At 41.9% G+C, this 24,104-nt stretch overlaps 1 protein-coding gene across 1 annotated transcript in view; it reads right to left on the reverse strand.

The window, feature by feature from the left end:
- Positions 1-24,104, reverse strand: part of LOC115161786 (A-kinase anchor protein 6) — a 238,109-nt gene that overhangs the window by 199,415 nt on the left and 14,590 nt on the right. Inside the window, exon 2 of the mRNA XM_029712567.1 lies at positions 9,314-9,686. Within this exon, the coding sequence (XP_029568427.1) occupies positions 9,314-9,637 (324 nt within the window). The 5' untranslated portion in view covers positions 9,638-9,686. The remainder of the gene's footprint in view (positions 1-9,313; positions 9,687-24,104) is intronic.

The raw sequence follows: 24,104 nt of genomic DNA on the forward strand, positions 1-24,104 counted from the left end.
ACAGTACTGGTAAATCAACAAATATGTCATACCCTATATCAGCTGAGAGAAGGAGCAGAGAAAGAGACAGATTATGATATAGGAAAGTGTGATTTGGGCGATTTGGGTCACATTGTTTGAAGATCAGATAACAACACATTAGACTCGATCTAAACTTTAACACTGCTATTTAATATACAACTTCATTAATGCATACTAGCTGCACCGCTACAGGTGATCACAAAAGATAAGCCTATATGCTGTGTCAACAACGTAACATTTTCATCTCTGTTGTAAGACACCTTTTAGAGCACCGTTTCCCAGCTCCAGCCCTCCAGGACCCCCAACAGAACATGTTGTTGTTGTAGCCACGGACAAATTCACCTGATTCAGCTCACTGAGGGCTTGATGATTTGTTGACAAGTTCAATCAGGTGTGCTTGTCCCGGGCTACAACAAAAATGTGTAGTTGGGGGTACTCGAGGACCGGAGTTGGGAAACAGTTTTAGAGCATGGAGACCATTATACTCTGGTTTGGGGGGTGTATTTGACCGGGAACACATCTTTATCAATGACACCGAGCCAGAGGAGCCCTGGCCAGGCAATACGTCAACCTGTCTGACTCACTGTCTCATTGGAAGCAAACCACAGTAACAAAGAAGTCAGCCACTTTACCTGTATTCATAAATTGTCTCAGAGAGTGCTGATCTAGGGTCAGGTCCTCCTTGTCTTATTCATTACGGCATGAAAAGTTAAACTAATCCTACATCAGCACTTCTACTCTGAGCACTTTGTGAATACGGAACCAGATACTGAATCAGGTCACATGCTCAGCATTCCCCAGACAGACAGACAATGCGCAGCTTCAACTGGAGAAAGGAGAGATCTGTCTAAGCAGGCATGGGTGCATCTGAAATGTCACCTTATTCCCAATATAGTGCACTACTTTCATTCCCTAGTCAAAGGTAGTGAACTACATAGAGAATAGGGTGCCATTTCAGACCCAGGTAGGGAGAGGTAGATAGACTATCCATCCAGTTTCAACTGTTCTGCCTGCAGCTATGGAACCCTGGCCTGTGCTACCTTGTCCCAGACCTGCTGTTTTCGACTCTCTCTCTCTCTACCGCACCTGCTGTCTCTAACTCTGAATGATTGGCTATGAAAAGCCAACTGACATTTACTCCTGAGGTGCTGACCTGTTGCACCTTCTACAACCACGGATTATTATTATTTGACCCTGCTGGTCATCTATGAACGTTTGAACATCTCTTGGCCATGTACTGTTATAATCTCCATCCGGCACAGCTAGAAGAGGACTGTCCACCCCTCAGAGCCTGGTTTCTCTCTAGGTTTCTTCCTAGGTTCCTGCCTTTCTAGGGAGTTTTTCATAGCCACCATGCTTCTACATCTGCATTGGTTGCTGTTTTATATATTTTGTATATATAGTGTATATGGGATGAGTATGGTATGACAACAATAGTAAGTGGAGTCGGCTAAAAACACATTCTGAACCAGACTTAATATACAGTATATCTGTCACCATGTTGAGAAGTAAACAAGTAAATAGTTTCTCTACTTGTTACCAAGCTGGTAGTGTAATGGAAACAACTCAACGCAGAGTTGATTTTTTACATTTTGCACTCTATGAAAACATATGTTCACATCAAGACTTCTCCAGAGCAGGGGTTGCCAAACTTTATCGCTTAGGCTCCCCTTCCAGCTTTGCTATCTGCAGCGTTAGTGCTAGAAAATGGTGCAATTCTTCAGCCATCCCTGGACCTGTGACCAAAAATGAGCTACATATGGACAATACCAAAACAAATGATCTAATGACTCTGCCTCCTCACAGCAGAATCTGCAGAGCTGGGAAGATTGTATCCCCCATATATATAACATTCTATTGGTTGCAAGAATTTTGTATAATAATTTCAATTGAAAAATTTGAAGTTTTGAATCCAGCATTGTTTTGCATGTCAATTCATAAACCATGTGCCATGGAATGGGTACATCGAAAATCTCTTCCCAACTATTTTGCAATTTATATGGCACAGCTGTAGATTTTTTGGTCCTTAAATGAAATTGGTCTGTTTTTATTTATCACAATTTTCTTTAACCATTTATGTTCTTTAATGCAGGGCCGACAGACAAGTTCCTTACTTTTCCACCTTCTACTTGCCTCTTCCATTTTTGTGGTAATGCTGCAATTAGTTGGTTGTAATTTGGAGAGAGCAGTCTGTGTTAGCTGCATGTGTGACATAACTCCACCAGTCGTATTTATGATATAATTTACAATAATTATACCTTTTTTAAGCATTTTATCAAAAAATATGTTTTTTTTTATCAATTAGTATATTTGATTTTAACCACATTATTTAAGTATTATTTGTTCTGTCTTTTCAGGTGGTTTAAACTGAAATTAAAACCAACTTTCTAAGGCTTGTTTAAAAAATAACTATATTTTGGAGATGATTTCATTTTCAAACAACCGAAAGTGTGCAGTTGTAATCTGAATAAAGGGAGAAAGGCCATTCTTGAACATGGGGTGAGACATTCCTACCAATTAACTAGAGAACCATTTCGGATTTAAGTATTACTTTTGTATGACTGATGCCTTTAGTGAGAGGTCTAATGCTTTAATATTTAATCATTTATGCCCTCAGAATTCATATTCGTTATATAAAAATAGGCCCTTTAAATTTTGTCTGGCTTGCAATTCCAAAAGAAATTGAATATTTTTTGGTTCATATCATTTTTGGGAAGGCTGGTAGCCTAGTGGTAAGAGCGTTGGACTAGTAACCGAAAGGTTGCAAGATTGAATCCTCAAGCTGACAAGGTGAAAATCTGTCGTTCTGCCCCTGAACAAGGCAGTTAACCCACTGTTCCTAGGCTGTCATTGAAAATAAGAATTTGTTCTTAACTGACAAGCCTAGTTAAATAAAGGTAAAAAAAATGTAATTAACAATCAGGTCATTAGGTGTAGGCAAAACCATAAGTAAATAGGTAAACTGTGATGCCCTTCCAGACTCCCTCTGCCTACCCAAGGACGTCAAGAGGACAAAAATCAGTTAACCACTTAACTGAGGAAATCAATTTAACATTGCGCAATATCCTGGATGCAGTTGCACCCCTAAAAATGAAAAACATTTGTCATAAGAAACTAGCTCCCTGGTATACAGAAAATACCCGAGCTCTGAAGCATGCTTCCAGAATATTGGAACGGAAATGGCACCACACCAAACTGGAAGTCTTCCGACCAGCTTGGAAAGACAGTACCCTGCAGTATCGAAGAGCCCTCACTGCTGCTCGATCATCCTATTTTTCCAACTTAATTGAGGAAAATAAGAACAATCCGAAATTTCTTTTTGATACTGTCGCAAAGCTACCTAAAAAGCAGCATTCCCCAAGAGAGGATGGCTTTCACTTCAGCAGTAATAAATTCATGAACTTCTTTGAGGAAAAGATCATGATCATTAGAAAGCAAATTAAGGACTCCTCTTTAAATCTGCGTATTCCTCCAAAGCTCAGTTGTCCTGAGTCTGCACAACTCTACCAGGACCTAGGATCAAGGGAGACACTCAAGTGTTTTAGTACTATATCTCTTGACACAATGATGAAAATAATCATGGCCTCTAAACCTTCAAGCTGCATACTGGACCCTATTCCAATTAAACTACTGAAAGAGCTGCTTTCTGTGCTTGGCCCTCCTATGTTGAACATAATAAACGGCTCTCTATCCACCGGATGTGTACCAAACTCACTAAAAGCGGCAGTAATAAAGCCTCTCTTGAAAAAGCCAAACCTTGACCCAGAAAATATAAAAAACTATCGGCCTATATCAAATCTTCCATTCCTCTCAAAGATTTTAGAAAAAGCTGTATCGCAGCAACTCGATGCCTTCCTGAAGACAAACAATGTATACGAAATGCTTCAGTCTGGTTTTAGACCCCATCATAGCACTGAGACTGCACTTGTGAAGGTGGTAAATGACCTTTTAATGGTGTCAGACCGAGGCTCTGCATCTGTCCTCGTGCTCCTAGAACTTAGTGCTGCTTTTGATACCATTAACCCAAATTGGTCTACACGGACAAGTTCTGGCCTGGTTTAGATCTTATCTGTCGGAAAGATATCAGTTTGTCTCTGTGAATGGTTTGTCCTCTGACAAATCAACTGTAAATTTCGGTGTTCCTCAAGGTTCCGTTTTAGGATCACTATTGTTTTCACTATATATTTTACCTCTTGGGGATGTCATTCGAAAACATAATGTTAACTCTCACTGCTATGCGGATGACACACAGCTGTACATTTCAATGAAACATGGTGAAGCCCCAAAATTGCCCTCGCTAGAAGCCTGTGTTTCAGACATAAGGAAGTGGATGGCTGCAAACTTTCTACTTTTAAACTCGGACAAAACAGAGATGCTTGTTCTAGGTCCCAAGAAACAAAGAGATCTTCTGTTGAATCTGACAATTAATCTTGATGGTTGTACAGTCGTCTCAAATAAAACTGTGAAGGACCTCGGCGTCACTCTGGACCCTGATCTCTTTTTGACGAACATATCAAGACTGTTTCTAGGACAGCTTTTTTCCATCTACGTAACATTGCAAAAATCAGGAATTTTCTGTCCAAAAATGATGCAGAAAAATGAATCCATACTTTTGTCACTTCTAGGTTAGACTACTGCAATGCTCTACTTTCCGGCTACCCGGATAAAGCACTAAATAAACTTCAGTTAGTGCTAAATACGGCTGCTAGAATCCTGACTATAACCAAAAAATGTGATCATATTACTCCAGTGCTAGCCTCCCTACACTGGCTTCCTGTTAAGGCAAGGGCTGATTTCAAGATTTTACTGCTAACCTACAAAGCATTACATGGGCTTGCTCCTACCTATTATTCCGACTTGGTCCTGCCGTACATACCTACACGTATGCTACGGTCCACAAGACGCAGGCCTCCTAATTGTGCCTAGAATTTCTAAGCAAACAGCTGGAGGCAGGGCTTTCTCCTATAGAGATCCATTTTTATGGAATGGTCTGCCTACCCAAGAAAACATGAATCATCAGTGTACAATGACACCTTTGTTTTTAAGCCACGGATTTTTAATCCCTTAATATTATTGTTGGATCTAACTTTAACAGCTAACTAGTCGATGCCAATAATAAATAGATATGCCGATAGTGGACAACCTTGTTTTACTCCTCTTGACAGTTTAAAACTGTCTGAGATGTAGCTATTATTTACTATTTTACACCTAGGTTTACTATACATAACTTTAACCCATTTGATAAGAGATTCTCCAAAATTGAAATATTCTAGGCATTTATATATAAACTCCAGTCGTACTTTATCAAAAGCCTTTCAAAATCATCTATGAAAACCAGGCCTGGTGTTCCCGATATTTCATAGTATTCTATTGTTTCCAGTACTTGTCTTATATTATCTCCAATGTATTGTAAAAAAACTGTGTGATTAGGATTAATAATATCTGACAATACCTTTTTAATTCTATGCGCCAAGCATTTAGCTTGAATTTTTGCATCACAACACTGAAGTGTAAGAGGCCTCCAAGTTTTTAAATGGACTGGATCTTTATATATACCACTTGGATACTGTTTCAGTAAGAATGAGATCAGACCTTGTTGCGTGTCCGATAATCTACCGTTTATATAGGAGTGGTTAAAACATGCTAATAATGGTCCTCTGAGTATATCAAAAAAAGTTTGGTATACTTCCACTGGTATGCCATCCAGCCCTGGAGTTTCCCCAGCCTTAAAGGCTTTAATTGCACCCCTCTTGTTGGCGGAGAGAAAATGTTGCAGGTTTAAAGCCCATTTTCTTGCAATTCTACACATTTTGCCATGTCTAATGTGTATTAATGTGATATTTCAGTGACTCGAACATTACAAAATCCATGGGATAAAAAACCTAGCAAAAAAATGTTAGATGGAAGCCGGACTGAGTTCCTTCATTCAACAAAAAAAGAATAACCGCCCTGCCGGCCCGCCCCACAGTTTGGGAACCACTGCACTAGAGTTTTGCTGTTACAGTACTGGGATTCTTATTGCAAACTGACCCCAAAGTGTCTCAGAGCAGGAGTGCTGATCTAGGATCAGGTCTATCCTCTTATTCATTATGATTTAAAAAGGCTAAACTGATTGCAGCACTCCTACTCTACTCCTACTTAGTGACTAGGACCCAGATCCCAATTCTGTGGAAACACATTCTGCCATTCCCAAAGCCTCGAGGGTGGCTGCAGCTGAACTAATTATGTTCCTCCATTTCCTGTTTTAATTAGAGGGCTACTGAGGGCTGGTCCAACATTGTCCTCTAACAGAATCCAATAAGACCATCAGCTGATTGATCAGCCAGTCTATAGAGAGAAGAGTTTCTCCAGATTGTATACCCCATCAGCCTGATTTGTAGACATTTGTACACACGCACGAACGCACGCACGCTTCTGCCAATCTAAAGGGAGAACCTCCTGTCATGACCTTGGCCTGTGGGTAAGGTTTATGACCCCCCATAAATACCTTTCTCCCTTTCCTCTCTTGACTCTACTGAAGGACTCTTGAAAAGCCTTTGTTAAACATAGTGAATCGGGGAACATCAAAAGGTGGGGGGAAAGGAACCATATTTCGGTAATCCAACCTGTTGAAAATATGCATTGGTACTTAATGAATATGATGTCAGTTCGGTTGTCATCTGAGACATTCTTATTAATGACAGGACGACATAAACTGTATCCTGGAAAGTCTACACTTTATAGTTATCAGATTCACATGGAATTTTTGTGCAATTGAAATGTTTAAATATGAAACTATTTGTGAAAAGATTAAATGTAATTTTAGCTTCCAAATGAGAGAATTGGGTTTTCATGAGTGAACTATGCTCAACTCAGTGGCCTGCCCATGTGAACAGACATGGATTGTAAACTATGAAACATACCCTTCTCTCCCTCCACTATATAAGCCCTTTACGAAAATATAACTTTCTGTTCCGGGTACATTAGGGCGACAGTCCGATGTCAGAAGGATTCAGATAATAAGCTGTTCCGAGGACGTGAGGACGACGGTTCCACGTTAAAAGGACTAACATGTCAACTACAGAACTAAGCCAACCTCAGCGTGAGCTTTGGTTGCGAATGGTATAAACTTTGAACTCTTATTCACTACAGAAGTGATACCTCCTAGCCGTTGAGTTAGCAGCGGCCGCTGTAAACGTGGGCTAGGAAAGGACGGACGACGGAACCAGTCTAACACACAACAACGATACTACAACGTATCCAGTTTACCACCAGAGACATTCTTCCGAGGACAGGAAGATCTCTGTTGGGCAACACGGCCTTCCATCTACAACCAACCTATTGAGGCGCAGCTCAGAGTAAATATTGATTGCATTTTCCTTTTCCAAATGGGCGGTAATTTAGACTGTAATAACTGTATATACAATAGCATAGCTTCTCCCTTTGTTCCTCAGTCTTCCCGCTCTTTCGCTCAAACCAAACCCCCTTTCCTTTGTGTAACCAGCCATCATGTCGGCTCCGTCCACCAGGGACGTTTTCTGTATGACATAATTTGCATTCTGTGTATATGTAATTCTGTGATTAGTTAGGTATTTAGTAAATAAATAATTAAACCAAATGTTGTATTGCTGATTCAACTTGTTAGCCAGGGTTCGTGAAGATAACCAAGAATTCTACGATGTTCAGATGAGACTGAAATAAGGTGACGATTAATATTGACTGCTATTGATGTAAAATATTACTAGGTCTTTAAGAGTTTATTCGGAAGATAACAGCTCTATAAACACTCTTTGGTGGTGCCCTGACTTTCAAGTTAATTGTCTACCTGATAAGCTTAATCAGGTAATATTAATTACAGGATTTTATAGAATAGCATGTCATATCACTTAATCCGGCATAGCCAAAGACACGACACTCCCTAGGTACCCCCAGAGCTTGAGCCCATCAGCCTTCAGTACTAAGCCCAGTAGTCTACATTTACATTTTAGTATGTACCTTCATTCAACTAAGGTAGGTACTGTAAAACAACCACAATTCACCATAATTGCAAGTAAAACCTTCTTCAAAATAGCCGCTATCTGCCAACTCATATCCTGGACTGGCTAGTCTCTGCACTGCTGCACTAGGGTTGGGAGGGAGAATAGATTCTCTCTAAACATTGATGCTAGGCTATGTCCCAGATGGCACCCTATTCGCTATATGGTGCACTGCTTTTGACCAGAGCCCTATCAGCCCTGGTCAAAAGATGTGCACAATATAGGGAATAGGTTGCCATTTGGGACAAACCCTGAGTATTGAGTCTGACTGCAGACCTCGCTAAGTCACAACAGACCAGTCCAGCTCCAAGGCTACTGAGAAGGTACAGCTCCCCTCATTATATCTAATCACCTCTTCCTCCTACAGGGTCATTATACTGGGATGTGATGTTGGCCAATTCTGCATCTGACAGTGTTCTTTGCTATGCTGGTCCCAGATCAGTTTGTGCTGTCTCTTGTCTGGCAATGACATTGACCTCAGGACCAAAACAACAGCCAAAACAGATATGGGACCAGGGTCAATATTCACAAAGGATCTCAGAGTAGGAGTGCTGATCTAGGATCAGGTACTCCATGTCAATATAATCTTATTGAAAAGGGAAAACCACTCGTAGATTAGAGCTGCTATTCAAATCAAAATCATATCAAATTTTATTGGTCACATACACATGGTTAGCAGATGTTATTGTGAGTGAGGTGAAATGCGTGTGCTTCTTGTTCTGACAGCGCAGTAATATCTAACAAGTAATCTAACAAGGGATGGAATAAGAATATGTACATATAAATATATGGATGAGCGATGACTGAGCGGCATAGGCAAGATGCAATAGATGATATAAAATATAGTATGAGATGAGTAATGCAAGATATGTAAACATTATTAAAGTGCCATTATGAAAGTGACTAGTGATCCATTTATTAAAGTGGCCAATGATTTCAAGTCTGTATGTAGGCAGCAGCCTCTCTGCATTATTGATGGCTGTTTAATAGTCTGATGGCCTTGAGATTGAAAAACAACTTCTATCTCTCGGTCGCAGCTTGGATGCATTTGTACTGACCTCGCCTTCTGGATGATAGCGGGGTGAACAGGCAGTGGCTAGGGTGGTTGATGTCCTTGATGATCTTTTTGGCCTTCCTATGACATCGAGTGCTGTATTCTGAGACACTTTGTGAACACGGGCCCAGGGTAGTTCTTTGCTACTAGGCCCTTTGAAATCATAATATAATCATTATAATAATATGAGATAAGAGCCTATAGAGTGTCTAGTCCCTCTTACCTTGAGCTGCACTAGGTGTACGTCCAGGTGTTTGTTGACTGAGTCCTGGTGGACAGAGTGGGAGAGATCCTGGACCCTGTCAGTGGTGGCCCTCAGCCACGTCTCAATCTCAGGCAGGTGCAGCACCACCTTCCAGTCCGCCCCTGTGTGGAGGGGAGGGGGCTTCTGGTTCTGATACCTCCTGGCCGAGTCCCTCTCCTGGGCCAGCCCTTCTCTACAGAGACCACCCCGGCTGGGTCCTGCCTCCTCCTCAAAGCTGGGCGTGACGGAGGTGATCATGGGTGAGGCAGCCTCTCTGGCCATGGGAGACACCGCAACATTCATGGTGAATAACAGCTAGATCCTATAGTTGATAAGGCCGTTCTCAAATCAGCTGCAGAGAGACAGAGAGGGAAAGAGGGATGAAGGGAAGGAGGACAGGGCAGAAGGAAGGAAGGCGGAAGAAAGGACAGAAACATTCATTAATAACTGTACAGCTGCCAGAGAATATTTTATTTATACAGAGGGAAGCCTGGGTATTTTCTGTTGCAAATCCATAAACAGTCCCATTCATGCTCGGCTGGGGAATAAATCAGTCGTTGTTCTACAGAGACAACTAATATTAGCAGAGCTACAGTGGCTTGAGGAAAGTATTCACCCCCTTGGCATTTTTCCTATTTTGTTGCCTTACAACAAGAAATTAAAATAGAATTTGGGGGGTTTGTATCATTTTATTTACACAACATGCCTACCACTTTGAAGACGCAAAATATTTTCTCTTGTGAAACAAACAAGAAATAAGACAAAAAAACTGAAAACTTGAGCGTGCATAACTATTCACCCCCCCCCCCCAAGTCAATACTTTGTAGAGCCACCTTTTGCAGTAATTACAGCTGCAAGTCTCTTGGGGTATGTCTCTATAAGCTTGGCACATCTAGCCACTGGGAGTTTTGCCCATTCTTCATGGCAAAACTGCTCAGCTCGTTCAACTAGGATGGGTTCCGCTGGAGCAATCTTTAAGTCATACCACAGATTCTCAATTGGATTGAAGTCTGGGCTTTGACTAGGCCATTCCAAGACATTTAAATGTTTCCCCTTAAACCACTCGAGTGTTGCTTTAGCAGTATGCATAGGGTCATTGTCCTGCTGGAAGGTGAACCTCCGTCCCAGTCTCAAATCTCTGGAACACTGAAACAGGTTTCCCTCAAGAATTTCCCTGTATTTAGCGCCATCCATCATTCCTTCAATTCCAACCAGTTTCCCAGTCCCTGCCGATGAAAAACATCCCCACAGCATGATGCTGTTCTCGGGGTATTGAGAGGTGTTGGGTTTGCACCAGACATAGCTTTTTCCTTGATGGCCAAAAAGCTACATTTTAGTCTCATCTGACAAGGGTACCTTCTTCCATATGTTTGGGGAGTTTCCCACATGCCTTTTGGCGAACACCACGTGTTTGCTTATTTTTTTCTTTTAGCAATGGCTTTTTTCTGGCCACTCTTCCGTAAAGCCAAGCTCTGTGGAGTGTACGGCTTAAAGTGGTTCTATGGACAGATACTACAATCTCCACTGTGGAGCTTTGCAGTTCCTTCAGGGTTATCTTTGGTCTCTTTGTTGCCTCTTTGATTAATCCCCTCCTTGCCTGGTCAATGAGTTTTGGTGGGCGGCCCTCTCTTGGCAGGTTTGTTGTAGTGCCATATTCATTCAATTTTTTATAATGGATTTAATGGTGCTCCATCGGATGTTCAAAGTTACGGATATTTTTTTATAACCCAACCCTGATCTGTACTTCTCCACAACTTTGTCCCTGACCTGTTTGGGGAGCTCCTTGGTCTTCATGGTGCCGCTTGCTTGGTGGTGGCCCTTCCTTAGTGGTGTTACAGACTCTGGGGCCTTTCAGAACAGGAGTATATCTACTGAGATCATGTGACACTTATATTGCAGACAGGTGGACTGTATTTAACAAATTGTGACTTCTGAAGGTAATTGGTTGCAGAAGATCTTATTTAGGGGCTTCATAGCAAAGGGGGTGAATACATATGCACGCAACACTTTTCCTTTTTTTTTTTTTTTTTAACAAGTAATTTTTTTTACTTCACTTCACCAATTTGGACTATTTTGTGTATGTCAATTACATGAAATCCAAATAAAAACCCTTTGTCATTGGGTTATTGTGTGTAGATTGATGAGGGGGAAAACAACAATTTAATCAATTTTAAAATGTGGCTGTAACGTAACAAAATGTGGAAAAATACAAGGGGTCTGAATACTGTAAATTAGACCCAACAACGTCCACAAATCACCACCGACATGAACTGCTTAAACCAGACAGCATTCTCTGTCTGCACACACTTTATCCCTGCATGTTAATCACTGTCCCCTCTAATTCGCTATGATTATACTGCCAAAAGCAGTAGTCAATCAGTCAATGTTCTGCTCCACACCTGGCCAAGATGGCTACTGAATCTCCAGCTGGTAAGGGGAGAACCAATAAGATAAGGTTTGTGTTCCAACGGCCAACATTTACTTTTTTAATTTGGCTATGACAGTCTATTTAAAATCAGTCTGACAGTATTTAAATCTGAAGACAGTATGGTTTGAAGTGACTGAAATGCATCAGAAGGGTATTGGGCAGTTCAGAAGAACATCAGGCAATCACTTTGTATGATATTCTGTATAGAAAAGAACATCACTAACCACGTTTCCATCCAGCCATGTGGATTAATTACCTGCTGCATGAAAAAAGTAATGGCACTGGGCTGATGGAAAACATGAAATGCCAGGTACAATTTTATAAATGACTACAGACAATTTGTTTGTTCGACATGGTGGGATCTTTTCGTGTCTGTAAAATTAATTATGTGAGAAGCGCCTTTAGCGGTTGAAGCGCCTTTATGTGCAAATATTTATATAATAACTATCGAATTGAAGTAAACTTGGAGTCATGCTGTGTGGTCCTCCTACTATGACTCGAGAAACCATGCAGTTTATTAGGCTCCAGATTAAATAAATTATGAACTTCACAGGGTGATGAAAGTGCAAGCTTGATGCTCCTTTCCCATAAATATCGAAGGTCTTATTCTGTGGACATGACGATCAATGCTTGGCTGACATGTTGTGTGGTCCTCCCACTATCTCATCAGGAAAACATGCAGTTTATTAGGCTACAGATGAAATCAATTTTGATGAACTTCACAGGGTGGTGAAAGTACAAGGTGATGAGCTTGATGCTCCTTTCCATAAATATCCAAGGTCTTATTTTGGTGACATGATAATTGACACCTGACTGCCATTTGACAAATAACAATATTCTATCTACTGTGTCTATATTAACAGTTCACAGATACAGTGTGAGTAGACAACAGCCTAAATGATGAGATTATTATGGACATTATTTGTATTTTTGTCAAAAGGCAGCCAAGCATCGATCATCATGTCATCAGAATAAGACCCTCAATATTTATTGGAAAGGAGAATCAAACTCATCACCATTCTGTGAAGTTCATCATCATTTATTTAAAATCGGTAGCCTAATAAACTGCATGCTTTCCCGACGAGTTGCAGTAGGAGGACCACTCAACATGTCATCGCGTGACTCCAAGTTTACTTTAATATGATGGTTATTATATAAATATTTGCACATAAAAGCGTTTCTACCGACATGTCTCTCATAATAAAATGTTACCAACACAAAAAGATCCCACCTTTGGAAAGTTTACCGATACATTTTCTGTTTCCATCAGGCTTTCATGACATCTTTTATCTGACATGCATAAAAATGTTGGATGAAAAACTGGTTTGTGATGATGTTCTTTCCCCCAGTTTGATTTTGTGTCTGATCTTGTCCATTCTGTTCCAACGAGTTCTGCACGGCTTGTGGGCAATTGTAGAGGGGAACATACGTGTTCTTGAGAGTCTCACAGTATCTTTCAGTGATGGGGTGATTTTGTAGCTTAAAACCTGTTTAATCTAGGGGGCAGTATTGAGAATTTTGGAAAAAAATATGTGCCCATTTTTAACTGCCTCCTACACCAACTCAGAAGCTAGAATATGCATATTATTGTTCAGGTTTGGATAGAAAACACTCTGAATTTTCTAAAACAGTTTGAATGGTGTCTGTAAGTATAACAAAACTCATATTGCAGGCAAAAACCTGTGAAAAATAGATTTTAAAAAAATTGAATTTTGTGACTGTACTATTTAGTGTCATTGTTTTATAGATACCATAGTGAGAAAGGATTCAGTTCGCAACTCCTAAGGCTTCCACTAGATGTCAACGATCTTTATAAAGTTGTTTGACGCATCTGTGATGAATACAGACCGAATTAGAATGCTTACAAGTTGACACGTCATCACTTCATTTTTTGCGCCTGCGCATAAATCTGAGAAGAGTGTCTTTGTCATAATCGTTTATTCTAGACACTTGATAGGTTGTGTGAAAATATTACTGATGTTTACTGATGTTTCACGTTAAAAATGGACCAAAAGATTAATGCTAAACAACGTTTGACATGTTTAAACAAACGTAAATAGATTATTTACTAGGTTTTCTTTAGCTTTTCGGCGTGACTTTACACTGCCCACCTCATTTTGTGGGAGCCTACTGAACGCTAACTATTTGGACATAAATTATGAACTTTGTCAAAAGAAACCACATTTGTTCTGGACCTGGGATCGCTGGCAGCGCCTTCTGATGGAGATAATCAAAGGTAAGGGGATATTTAGAATGTTATTATCGATATTAGATGATGCTAATGCTAACTGTATAGCTTAGCTTATAGCTTAGCTTGCTGTTGTTAGCATAGTACCCAGTTTATTGCAAAATGTGATTTCCCAGTAAAGTTATTTTGAGATCTGGCCATTCGGTAGCAATTACGAGATGATAATATATTATTCTTTGAATGACAATATTATAATTTACCAATGTTTTCGAATAGTAATTCCGTGATTTGTAATGCTGGATTCACTGGGAGCATTCGAGCTGAAAAAAATTCTGAATTTCACCGCGACTGTAAATGCTGTTTTTGGATATAAATATGAACTTGATGGAACTAAAAATGCATGTATTGTATAACATAATGTCCTATGAGTGTCATCTGATGCAGATTGTCAAAGGTAAGTGCATAATTCTAGCTAGTTTTCTGTCTGTTGATGCCCTTCTTTGAAATGGCTAAACATTACACACAGCTATTGTCAATGTACTCTCCTAACATAACCTAACTTTATGAATTCTCCGTAAAGCCTCTGAAAATCGGACAGCGTAGTTAGATTTAGGAGATATATCTTTCAAATGGAGGAAAATAGTTGATTATTTGATTATTTGAAATGATTACTCTTGCAGTTTTGAATTCCCCGCCATGGTCACATGACAATGAATCCCAATACCGGGATAAGATCCTGCCCCCTGGCCTCAACAGGTTTTAAACCATTCAAAAGATAGAGCCACATGTTTAGGAAGAAAACAGAAACGTAACCCCGGTTCTATGAACCAAATGCATTTCTCTCTCTCTTGCAACTGCATTTCCAACTCAGGCGACCCCACTTGGGGTCGTGATTAGAGGTCAACGATTAATCAGAATGGCCGATTTAATTAGGACCGATTTCAAGTTTTCATAACAATTGGTAATCGGCATTTTTGGACGCTGATTATATTGCACTCCACGAAGAGACTGCGTAGCAGGCTGACCACCTGTTACATGAGTGCAGGCAGCAAGGAACCATGGTAAGTTGCTAGATAGCATTAAACTTATCTTAATAAAAACAATCAATCTTAACATAATCACTAGTTAACTACACATGGTTGATGATATTACTAGTTTAACTAGCTTGTCCTGCGTTGCATGTAATCAATGCGGTGCCTGAAACTGTGTCACTTCTCTTGCGTTCAGTGTAAGCAGAGTCAGGGTAAATGCAGCAGTTTGGGTCGCCTGGCTCGTTGAGAACTGCGTGAAGACCATTTCTTTCTAACAAAGACCGTAATTAATTTGCCAGAATTTTACATAATTATGACATAACATTGAAGGTTGTGCAATGTAACAGCAGTATTTAGACTTAGGGTTGCCACCCTTTCAAGAAAATATGGAACGGTTCCCTATTTCACTAAAATAATAAATGTTGTTGTTTTCAAAATGATAGTTTCCGGATTTTACCAAATTAATGACCCAAGGCTCGTATTTCTGTGTGTTTATTACATTATAATTAAGCCTATGATTTGATATTTGATAGAGCAGTCTGACTGAGCGGTGGTAGGCAGCAGCAAGCTCGTAAGCATTCATTCAAACCGCACTTTCCTGTGTTTGCCAGCAGCTTTTCGCAATGCTTGAAGCACAATGCTGTTTATTATTTTTTTTCACCTTTATTTAACCAGGTAGGCTAGTTGAGAACAAGTTCTCATTTGCAACTGCGATCTGGCCAAGATAAAGCAAAGCAGTTCGACACATACAACAACACAGAGTTACACATGGAATAAACAAACATACAATCTAATAATACAGTAGAAAAATCTATATACAGCATGTGCAAATGAGGTAGGATAAGAGAGGTAAGGCAATAAATAGGCCATGGTGGTGAAGTAATTACAATTTAGCAATTAAACACTGGAATGGTAGAATGTGCAGAAGATGAGTGTGCAAGTAGAGATACTGGGGTGCAAAGGAGCAAGATAAATAAATACAGTATGGGGATGAGGTAGATTGGATGGGCTAATTTACAGATGAGCTATGTACAGATGCAGTGATCTGTGAGCTGCTCTGACAGCTGGTGATTAAACTAGTGAGGGAGGTAAGAGTCTCCAGCTTTAGTGATTTTTGTAGTTCATTCCAGTCATTGGCAGCAGAGAACTGGAAGGAGAGGCGGCCAAAGGAAGAATTGGCTTTGGGGGTGACCAGTGAGATATACCTGCTGGAGCGCGTGCTACGGGTGGGTGCTGCTATGATGACCAGTGAGCTGAGATAAGGCGGGGCTTTACCTAGCAGAGACTTGTAGATGAGCTGGAGCCAGTGGGTTTAGCGACGAGTATGAAGCGAGGGCCAGCCAACGAGAGCGTACAGGTCGCAGTGGTGGGTAGTATATGGGGCTTTGGTGACAAAACGGATGGCACTGTGATAGACTACATCCAATTTGTTGAGTAGAGTGTTGGAGGCTATTTTGTAAATGACATCGCCGAAGTCGAGGATGTTTATGACTTCAAGCCTATCAACTCCCGAGATTAGGCTGGCAATACTATAGTGCCTATAAGAACATTGTTGATGAACAGTTACTTGAGAAGGAGACCAAGTCAAGACGCTGGACCGGGTGGATTCAATTATCGTAAGGCAGCTTTATTAAGAGACAAAGATATTTGGCAAAACGTGCACGGACTCGTTCTTTTAGCTCTTATGGAACCAGCGGAAGCGAGCGCCTACACATAGTGTGCATCTATTTTATACAACATGATTGTAATGTAATGACGTATGTTGAGTCTTGTAGATTCGTCCTCCTGACTGGTCGATGAGTGGAGTGACGATCTGGTCTCGGGTCGGGATCGACTCCCCATTGGTCCATGAGTGTGTTCTTTGTTCCGCTGACCCAGCCCTCTGGGATGGGTATTTGTGTGTGTGTGTACTTTGTGCTGAGTCCTTGTCTGTGTATCTCTGTAGTCACAAGATATTATTGCGAGACTGGACGTTGACCCCTGTGATCAGGTAATTTCCTATTTTATCAGTGCTGTGTAAGGTCTAATTCGGCCAATCTGTTTCTAGGTGTGCGTGTATAGCTAGTATCAGTACAACACAGAATGTGTCTTTTGTATCAGCAGATAAGTGTTGCGCAATAGACCAGCTTATCAAATATATTTATAACAACATCCAATAGTCAAAGGTCTTTGAAATACAAATGGTATAGAAAGAAATAGTCTTATAATAACTACAACCTTAAACTTCTGGGAATATTGAAGACTCATGTTAAAAGGAACCACCAGCTTTCATATGTTCTCATGTTCTGAGCAAGGAACTTAAACGTTAGCTTTTTTCACATGGAACATATTGCACTTTTGCTTTCTTCTGCAACACTGTGTTTTTGCATTATTTAAACCAAATTGAACATGTTTCATTATTTATTTGAGACTAAATTGATTTTTATTTATGTATTATATTAAGTTAAAATAAAAGTGTTCATTGTTCATTCAGTATTGTTGTAATTGTCATTATTACAAATATATATAAACAAAAATCGGCCGATTAATTGGTATCGGCTTTTTTTGGTCCTCCAATAATCGGTATTGAAAAATCATAATCGGTCGACCTCTAGTCGGGACGCCTCGTTTGGGAAACACTGCTGTAATCCATCTGGTGCTTCATCCTCACCCTCTCTCTCCTGTAACCAAAGCTGGTTTCCCAAACCACATCCTAGATGTCCTGCAGTGGTTCTTCAACAGATAATACTGTACATGTGATATGGTAATACTGGAATTGAGGAGTTATTCTCTGTGCTTCCCGAAGCAAAGGCACGCTATCTAAAGGAAAGCTTAGTTGGGTGTCAGTGTGCCCTTCAAGCATTTGTGATTCCTCCATTTTGACATGGTTTTGGAATCGTGAGGATAAAGCATAGAAGAACCTGTAACATTATGGCATCAGGCCTCCGTCTACAAATAAACATTAAATCCCATTACTATTGTAAAATGTCAGTCTAAAACATTTAGTTAGGCTTTTAGACATGCAAAGCCGCTCAAACATTGGCAAACTCATCACAAAACATACACAGTGAAAATGTCACTCTCTTACATCCCATTAAACCCTTCTAAAGCCCAGCAATAGGATCCAATGGAAGCTAATATTACTACAGTGGTCTAATGCGCCTAGTCTCCCTTTGAATTAGGACAGGCTTAACAACCCAATATGTTTTACCTACAGTAGCCACTAAATGATATCATGCTGAACAATCTGCTCCTTCCTTTAGATTAAACATATTACCTTGTATTACAAACCCAATGAAACTTAACAGATAGTTCAGTGATTTTAGATATTTACTCATTCATACCGACCCCTTAAGAAGTTGGAACCATAGGCCTAGACTTAGAATGAGATTCATTCTATTTCTATGGCTAGTACATTGTATGAAGAGATGCAGTAGAAAATAAATCACATTAAGCCAGCCACTTCCACATGGCTTTTGTGTGGTAGCCTTCCTGTTGCAGCTATTAACAATGTTTTACATTTACATTTTAGTCATTTAGCAGACGCTCTTATCCAGAGCGACTTACAGTAGTGAATGCCTCTACACTCCAGTACAGCAGAGCAGTGTGAGTGGAAACACAACATTCGCTGATAGAGTGGAGAGGCAGTGAAGTATGTCATTGGAAATCAATGGCTTGGATGAGGCATTGCATCCTGCTGCTTTATTATGACACTATGACAGTGAGAGGCCTCCATCTACCAATGAGAAGTCATGATACCCTGACTGATGGCTCCATCTACCAATGAGAAGTGGCCCACACAATGACATATGACTAAATTGTACATCTGTATTACCTCCTGACCTTTCTGGCTCATCTGGGCTCATTCTGGAGATGACAAAGCCTTTATTTACTGCTGCTACCGATACAGTTCACACACACACACCTTGTAAATATAAATCAATTCCACCCACCAGGAGCACATTCTCAAGGTTTGTCTGAATGTTTCTTCCCAGTAAATGCTGAGCAGGTGGGGAGGGCACACCTTAATATCTTCTTCATCATTGCTTTGGCCTGGCTAGCCTCCCTCAGTGTCAGAAGTAGTGCACTAAATAGGGAACAGGGTGCCATTTGCAGCTATGCCGTTCCAAGTTAAACACTCTCCTGACAAAATAATTACAGGCCAACGATAATGGATCACATACTACAGATGTAGTCCTCAGACCATATCCCCCAGCATTCCTGATCCCGATCCCTCGGCCCAAAAAAGGAAATCCTATGATGCTAAGTAGTGAAGCCGAGCCAAGGCTATGGAAATAGAAGCCAATTGATAAGAGTAAATCCAATCACCCTGTGCATCTGTTTGCCTGACTGACAGTCAGCCTTCCTCTCTGCCAAGCCAGAGTAACAGCATAGCACTGTCCTCAGCCATGTGATTGTGTGTGTGTGAGAGAATCTCTGCAAGTCCAAGCCACTCCCATTTGAAATCTCCACGAGGTGTGTTATTGTAGGGGTAGCCTATGGTAGATATTGACTGGTAAAGAGAGCGTGGAAGAAGTAAATGGAGCACCGACACACCTATTCGCTAATCATTGGTCAGGCGCCTACATCCTGCCTGCCTGCAGGACCTCATCCTTTAAGCTGCATTATCATCTTACTAGGGTTGCAAAGGGAGGGTATTTTACTGGAAACTTTCTAAGTTTACCAGTAAACTACCAGAATGTGTGTCTTTTAAGGACTTTATGTCATCTAAAAGTGGCCCTTTTGGGTACTTAAGGTTCCTAATGAGCTCTGGCCCTGTGTGGCCTTTTCACATGTAAAATATATAAAATAGTTTACGAAAATGATTTTAAAATAAGAAAATAGAATGACAAAGATGCAAAACATTATCCTAAATATAAATGATAAACTTAGTGAATACCATTGGTGTTTAATGTGGGTTCAGCATGAAATATCTTTTATGTTTTGCGTCAAAATGGTGGCAGTTGTGAAAAATGTAAATAGTTGGAAGAGTTGCAGAGTTCATTGAAAATAATGCCACTGTTGATTTGATGTTTTTTTTCATCAATTAGGCTATTTTAGGATGAGAATTGGACCACTTTGACTCGGTGCCGGTGAGCCATGTGGATGTCTATGAGCCAAGACTTGCATCATCATGTGCATCGTCACCATCATGTTCACCACCACCATGATCACCACCACCACCATGCGTGGTTTGCTGAATGAGGCCCTGTCTATTCCAGAGCTATTACATCACTCTGGGCTGTATGCGGCTAATGACCCTCCTCAGCCTCTTAAAGGGCCCATAAACACTGATCTAGCATCAGATTACCCTACCACCAATCTAAATCTTAACCATTAAAGACTGAAAATGACATCTGGCCTTAGATCAGCATCTAAAGGCAACTTCATCTTGCTACTATGTAGTAGGATAGCTGATGCCAGCCATACATTTTGAAACAAAGGAAAACATATATAGAACCAGTGTGAGCACTGCAGTATAGAAGCCTTCAGGGCAATCAGTGGGCACAGTCAGTAAAAATAATGACTTATCCTCATTAAAAGGAAAATACAATAAGGCTTCTGTTTATGGTGACATCATGCTTATTTCCCCCCACATATTGAACAAACTACAGTTTCATAGATATTATGCTTTTACAGGCTACGAGTCATCCAAAACGAACAATCTTCGTGTGTGTGTGTATCAGCGAAGTGCTATTTTATGTGACAGTCACTGTAAACTAGACCTAATCACCATTTCTGAAGAATCTGAAACACTCTGTCCCTTGATGAGTCAATTAGCAATCCTGAAATGGGTCAAGCTCTTTCTCTGTCCCGTTCCCCTGGCTGCTGTTGCCAAATGCTTCACTCCACAGGTAATATTACACTTCACTACATTACAACGGTTTGATTTGTTTGATCCGAGCAATTCTTTTCTTTTCTTAGCTAGCTACATAGCCGTCTTTGTATCAAAGATAATCGTGTAGCTTAGAGTAATTATCGAAGTTAGCTATCTTCGTCCTCCTAACGTAGTCATCACTGCTAGCTAGCTAGTCAACACTGCTAGCTAGCCAACCAGCCAACTTCCACCGACTAGCTGCACTATCTATTACATTACAACGGAACGACTTGACTAGTGTAGTGTTAGTGAGCCAGCTACTTAGTTGTCTTTGCATCTAAGATAATTGTGTAGTTTAGAGTAATTATTAGTAAGTAGCCAGCCGCGACGCCAGACGTAGTCAACACACCTAGTCATCATTAATCCACTGCTAGCTAGCTAGCCAACAGCTAGCCAACCGTTACCGACTAGCAGCGCTGTAGATACCAATACTTTACAACGGAACGATTTGACTAGTGCAGTGTTGGCTAGCTAGCTACATAGTTGTCTTTGTCATAGCTTGATAATTGTGTAGTTTAGTAATTACCGAGGTTAGCTAGCCAGCTATTGCCGTCCCCCGCGACGCCATTTTTCCTAACCCAGCCAACTAGTAACACTGTAGAAACTAAAATACATTACAAAGGAACGTCTTGATTAGTGTTATGTTAGCTAGCTACAAAGTTGCTTTTGTATCATGACAAGGTGTAGTACTGAAACTATCGAGGTCACCTAGCCAGCTACACCTAGCCAGCTACACGGTCAAACAAAGTCAACAACGCAGCCACTGCTAGCTAGCCTACTCCACCAGCCAGCAGTACTGTATCATTTTCGTCATTTTAGTCAATAGATTTTCTGCAACGTAAGCTTAACTTTCTGAACATTCGAGACGTGTAGTCCACTTGTCATTCCAATCTCCTTTGCATTAGCGTAGCCTCTTCTGTAGCTTGTCAACTATGTGTCTGTCGATCCCGGTTCTCTCCACTCTGCACAGGCCATACAAACGCTTCACACCGCGTGGCCGCTGCCACTCTAACCTGGTGGTCCCAGCGCGCACGACCCACGTGGAGTTCCAGGTCTCCGGCAGCCTCTGGAACTGCCGGTCTGCGGCCAACAAGGCTGAGTTCATCTCAGCCTATGCTACCCTCCAGTCCCTAGACTTCCTGGCGCTGACGGAAACATGGATCACCACAGATAACACTGCTACTCCTACTGCTCTCTCCTCGTCTGGCCACGTGTTCTCGCATACCCCTAGAGCATCGAGCCAGCGGGGTGGTGGCACTGGAATCCTCATCTCTCCCAAGTGGACATTCTCTCTTTCTCCCCTGACCCATCTGTCTATCTCCTCATTTGAATTCCATGCTGTCACAGTTACCAGCCCTTTCAAGCTTAACATCCTCATCATTTATCGCCCTCCAGGTTCCCTTGGAGAGTTCATCAATGAGCTTGACGCCTTGATAAGTTCCTTCCCTGAGGATGGCTCACCTCTCACAGTTCTGGGTGACTTTAACCTCCCCACGTCTACCTTCGACTCATTCCTCTCTGCCTCCTTCTTTCCACTCCTCTCCTCTTTCGACCTCACCCTCTCACCTTCCCCCCCTAATCACAAGGCAGGCAATACGCTTGACCTCATCTTCACTAGATGCTGTTCTTCCACTAATCTCATTGCAACTCCTCTCCAAGTCTCCGACCACTACCATGTATCCTTTTCCCTCTCGCTCTCATCAAAAACTTCTCACTCTGCCCCTACTCGGATGGTATTGCGCCGTCCCAACCTTCGCTCTCTCTCTCCTGCTACTCTCTCCTCTTCCATCCTATCATCTCTTCCCTCTGCTCAAACCTTCTCCAACCTATCTCCTGATTTTGCCTCCTCAACCCTCCTCTCCTCCCTCTCTGCATCCTTTGATTTTCTCTGTCCCCTATCCTCCAGGCCGGCTCGGTCCTCCCCTCCTGCTCCGTGGCTCGACGACTCACTGCGAGCTCACAGAACAGGGCTCCGGGAAGCCGAGCGGAAATGGAGGAAAACTCGCCTCCCTGCGGACCTCGCATCCTTTCACTCCCTCCTCTCTACATTTTCCTCTTCTGTCTCTGCTGCTAAAGCCACTTTCTACCACTCTAAATTCCAAGCATCTGCCTCTAACCGTAGGAAGCTTTTTGCTACCTTCTCCTCCCTCCTGAATCCTCCTCCCCCTCCCCCCCCCCCCCCCCCCTCCTCCCTCACTGCGGATGACTTCGTCAACCATTTTGAAAAGAAGGTTGACGACATCCGATCCTCGTTTGCTAAGTCAAGCGACACCGCTGGTCCTGCTCACACTGCCCTACCCTGTGCTTTGACCTCTTTCTCCCCTCTCTCTCCAGATGAAATCTCGCGCCTTGTGACGGCCGGCCGCCCAACAACCTGCCCACTTGACCCTATCCCCTCCTCTCTTCTCCAGACCATTTCCGGAGACCTTCTCCCCTACCTCACCTCGCTCATCAACTCATCCTTGACCGCTGGCTACGTCCCTTCCGTCTTCAAGAGAGCGAGAGTTGCACCCCTTCTGAAAAAACCTACACTCGATCCCTCCGATGTCAACAACTACAGACCAGTATCCCTTCTTTCTTTTCTCTCCAAAACTCTTGAACGTGCCGTCCTTGGCCAGCTCTCCTGCTATCTCTCTCAGAACGACCTTCTTGATCCTAATCAGTCAGGTTTCAAGACTGGGCATTCAACTGAGACTGCTCTTCTCTGTGTCACGGAGGCTCTCCGCACTGCTAAAGCTAACTCTCTCTCCTCTGCTCTCATCCTTCTAGACCTATCTGCTGCCTTTGATACTGTGAACCATCAGATCCTCCTCTCCACCCTCTCCGAGCTGGGCATCTCCGGCGCGGCCCACGCTTGGATTGCGTCCTACCTGACAGGTCGCTCCTACCAGGTGGCGTGGCGAGAAGCTGTCTCCGCACCACGTGCTCTCACCACTGGTGTCCCCCAGGGCTCTGTTCTAGGCCCTCTCCTATTCTCGCTATACACCAAGTCACTTGGCTCTGTCATATCCTCACACGGTCTCTCCTATCATTGCTATGCAGACGACACACAAAATCTTCTCCTTTCCCCCTTCTGACAACCAGGTGGCGAATCGCATCTCTGCATGTCTGGCAGACATATCAGTGTGGATGACGGATCACCACCTCAAGCTGAACCTCGGCAAGGCGGAGCTGCTCTTCCTCCCGGGGAAGGACTGCCCGTTCCATGATCTCGCCATCACGGTTGACAACTCCCTTGTGTCCTCCTCCCAGAGTGCTAAGAACCT

Source organism: Salmo trutta, chromosome 25, assembly GCF_901001165.1.
Source record: "Salmo trutta chromosome 25, fSalTru1.1, whole genome shotgun sequence".
In the NCBI taxonomy this organism is placed as follows: domain Eukaryota; kingdom Metazoa; phylum Chordata; class Actinopteri; order Salmoniformes; family Salmonidae; genus Salmo; species Salmo trutta.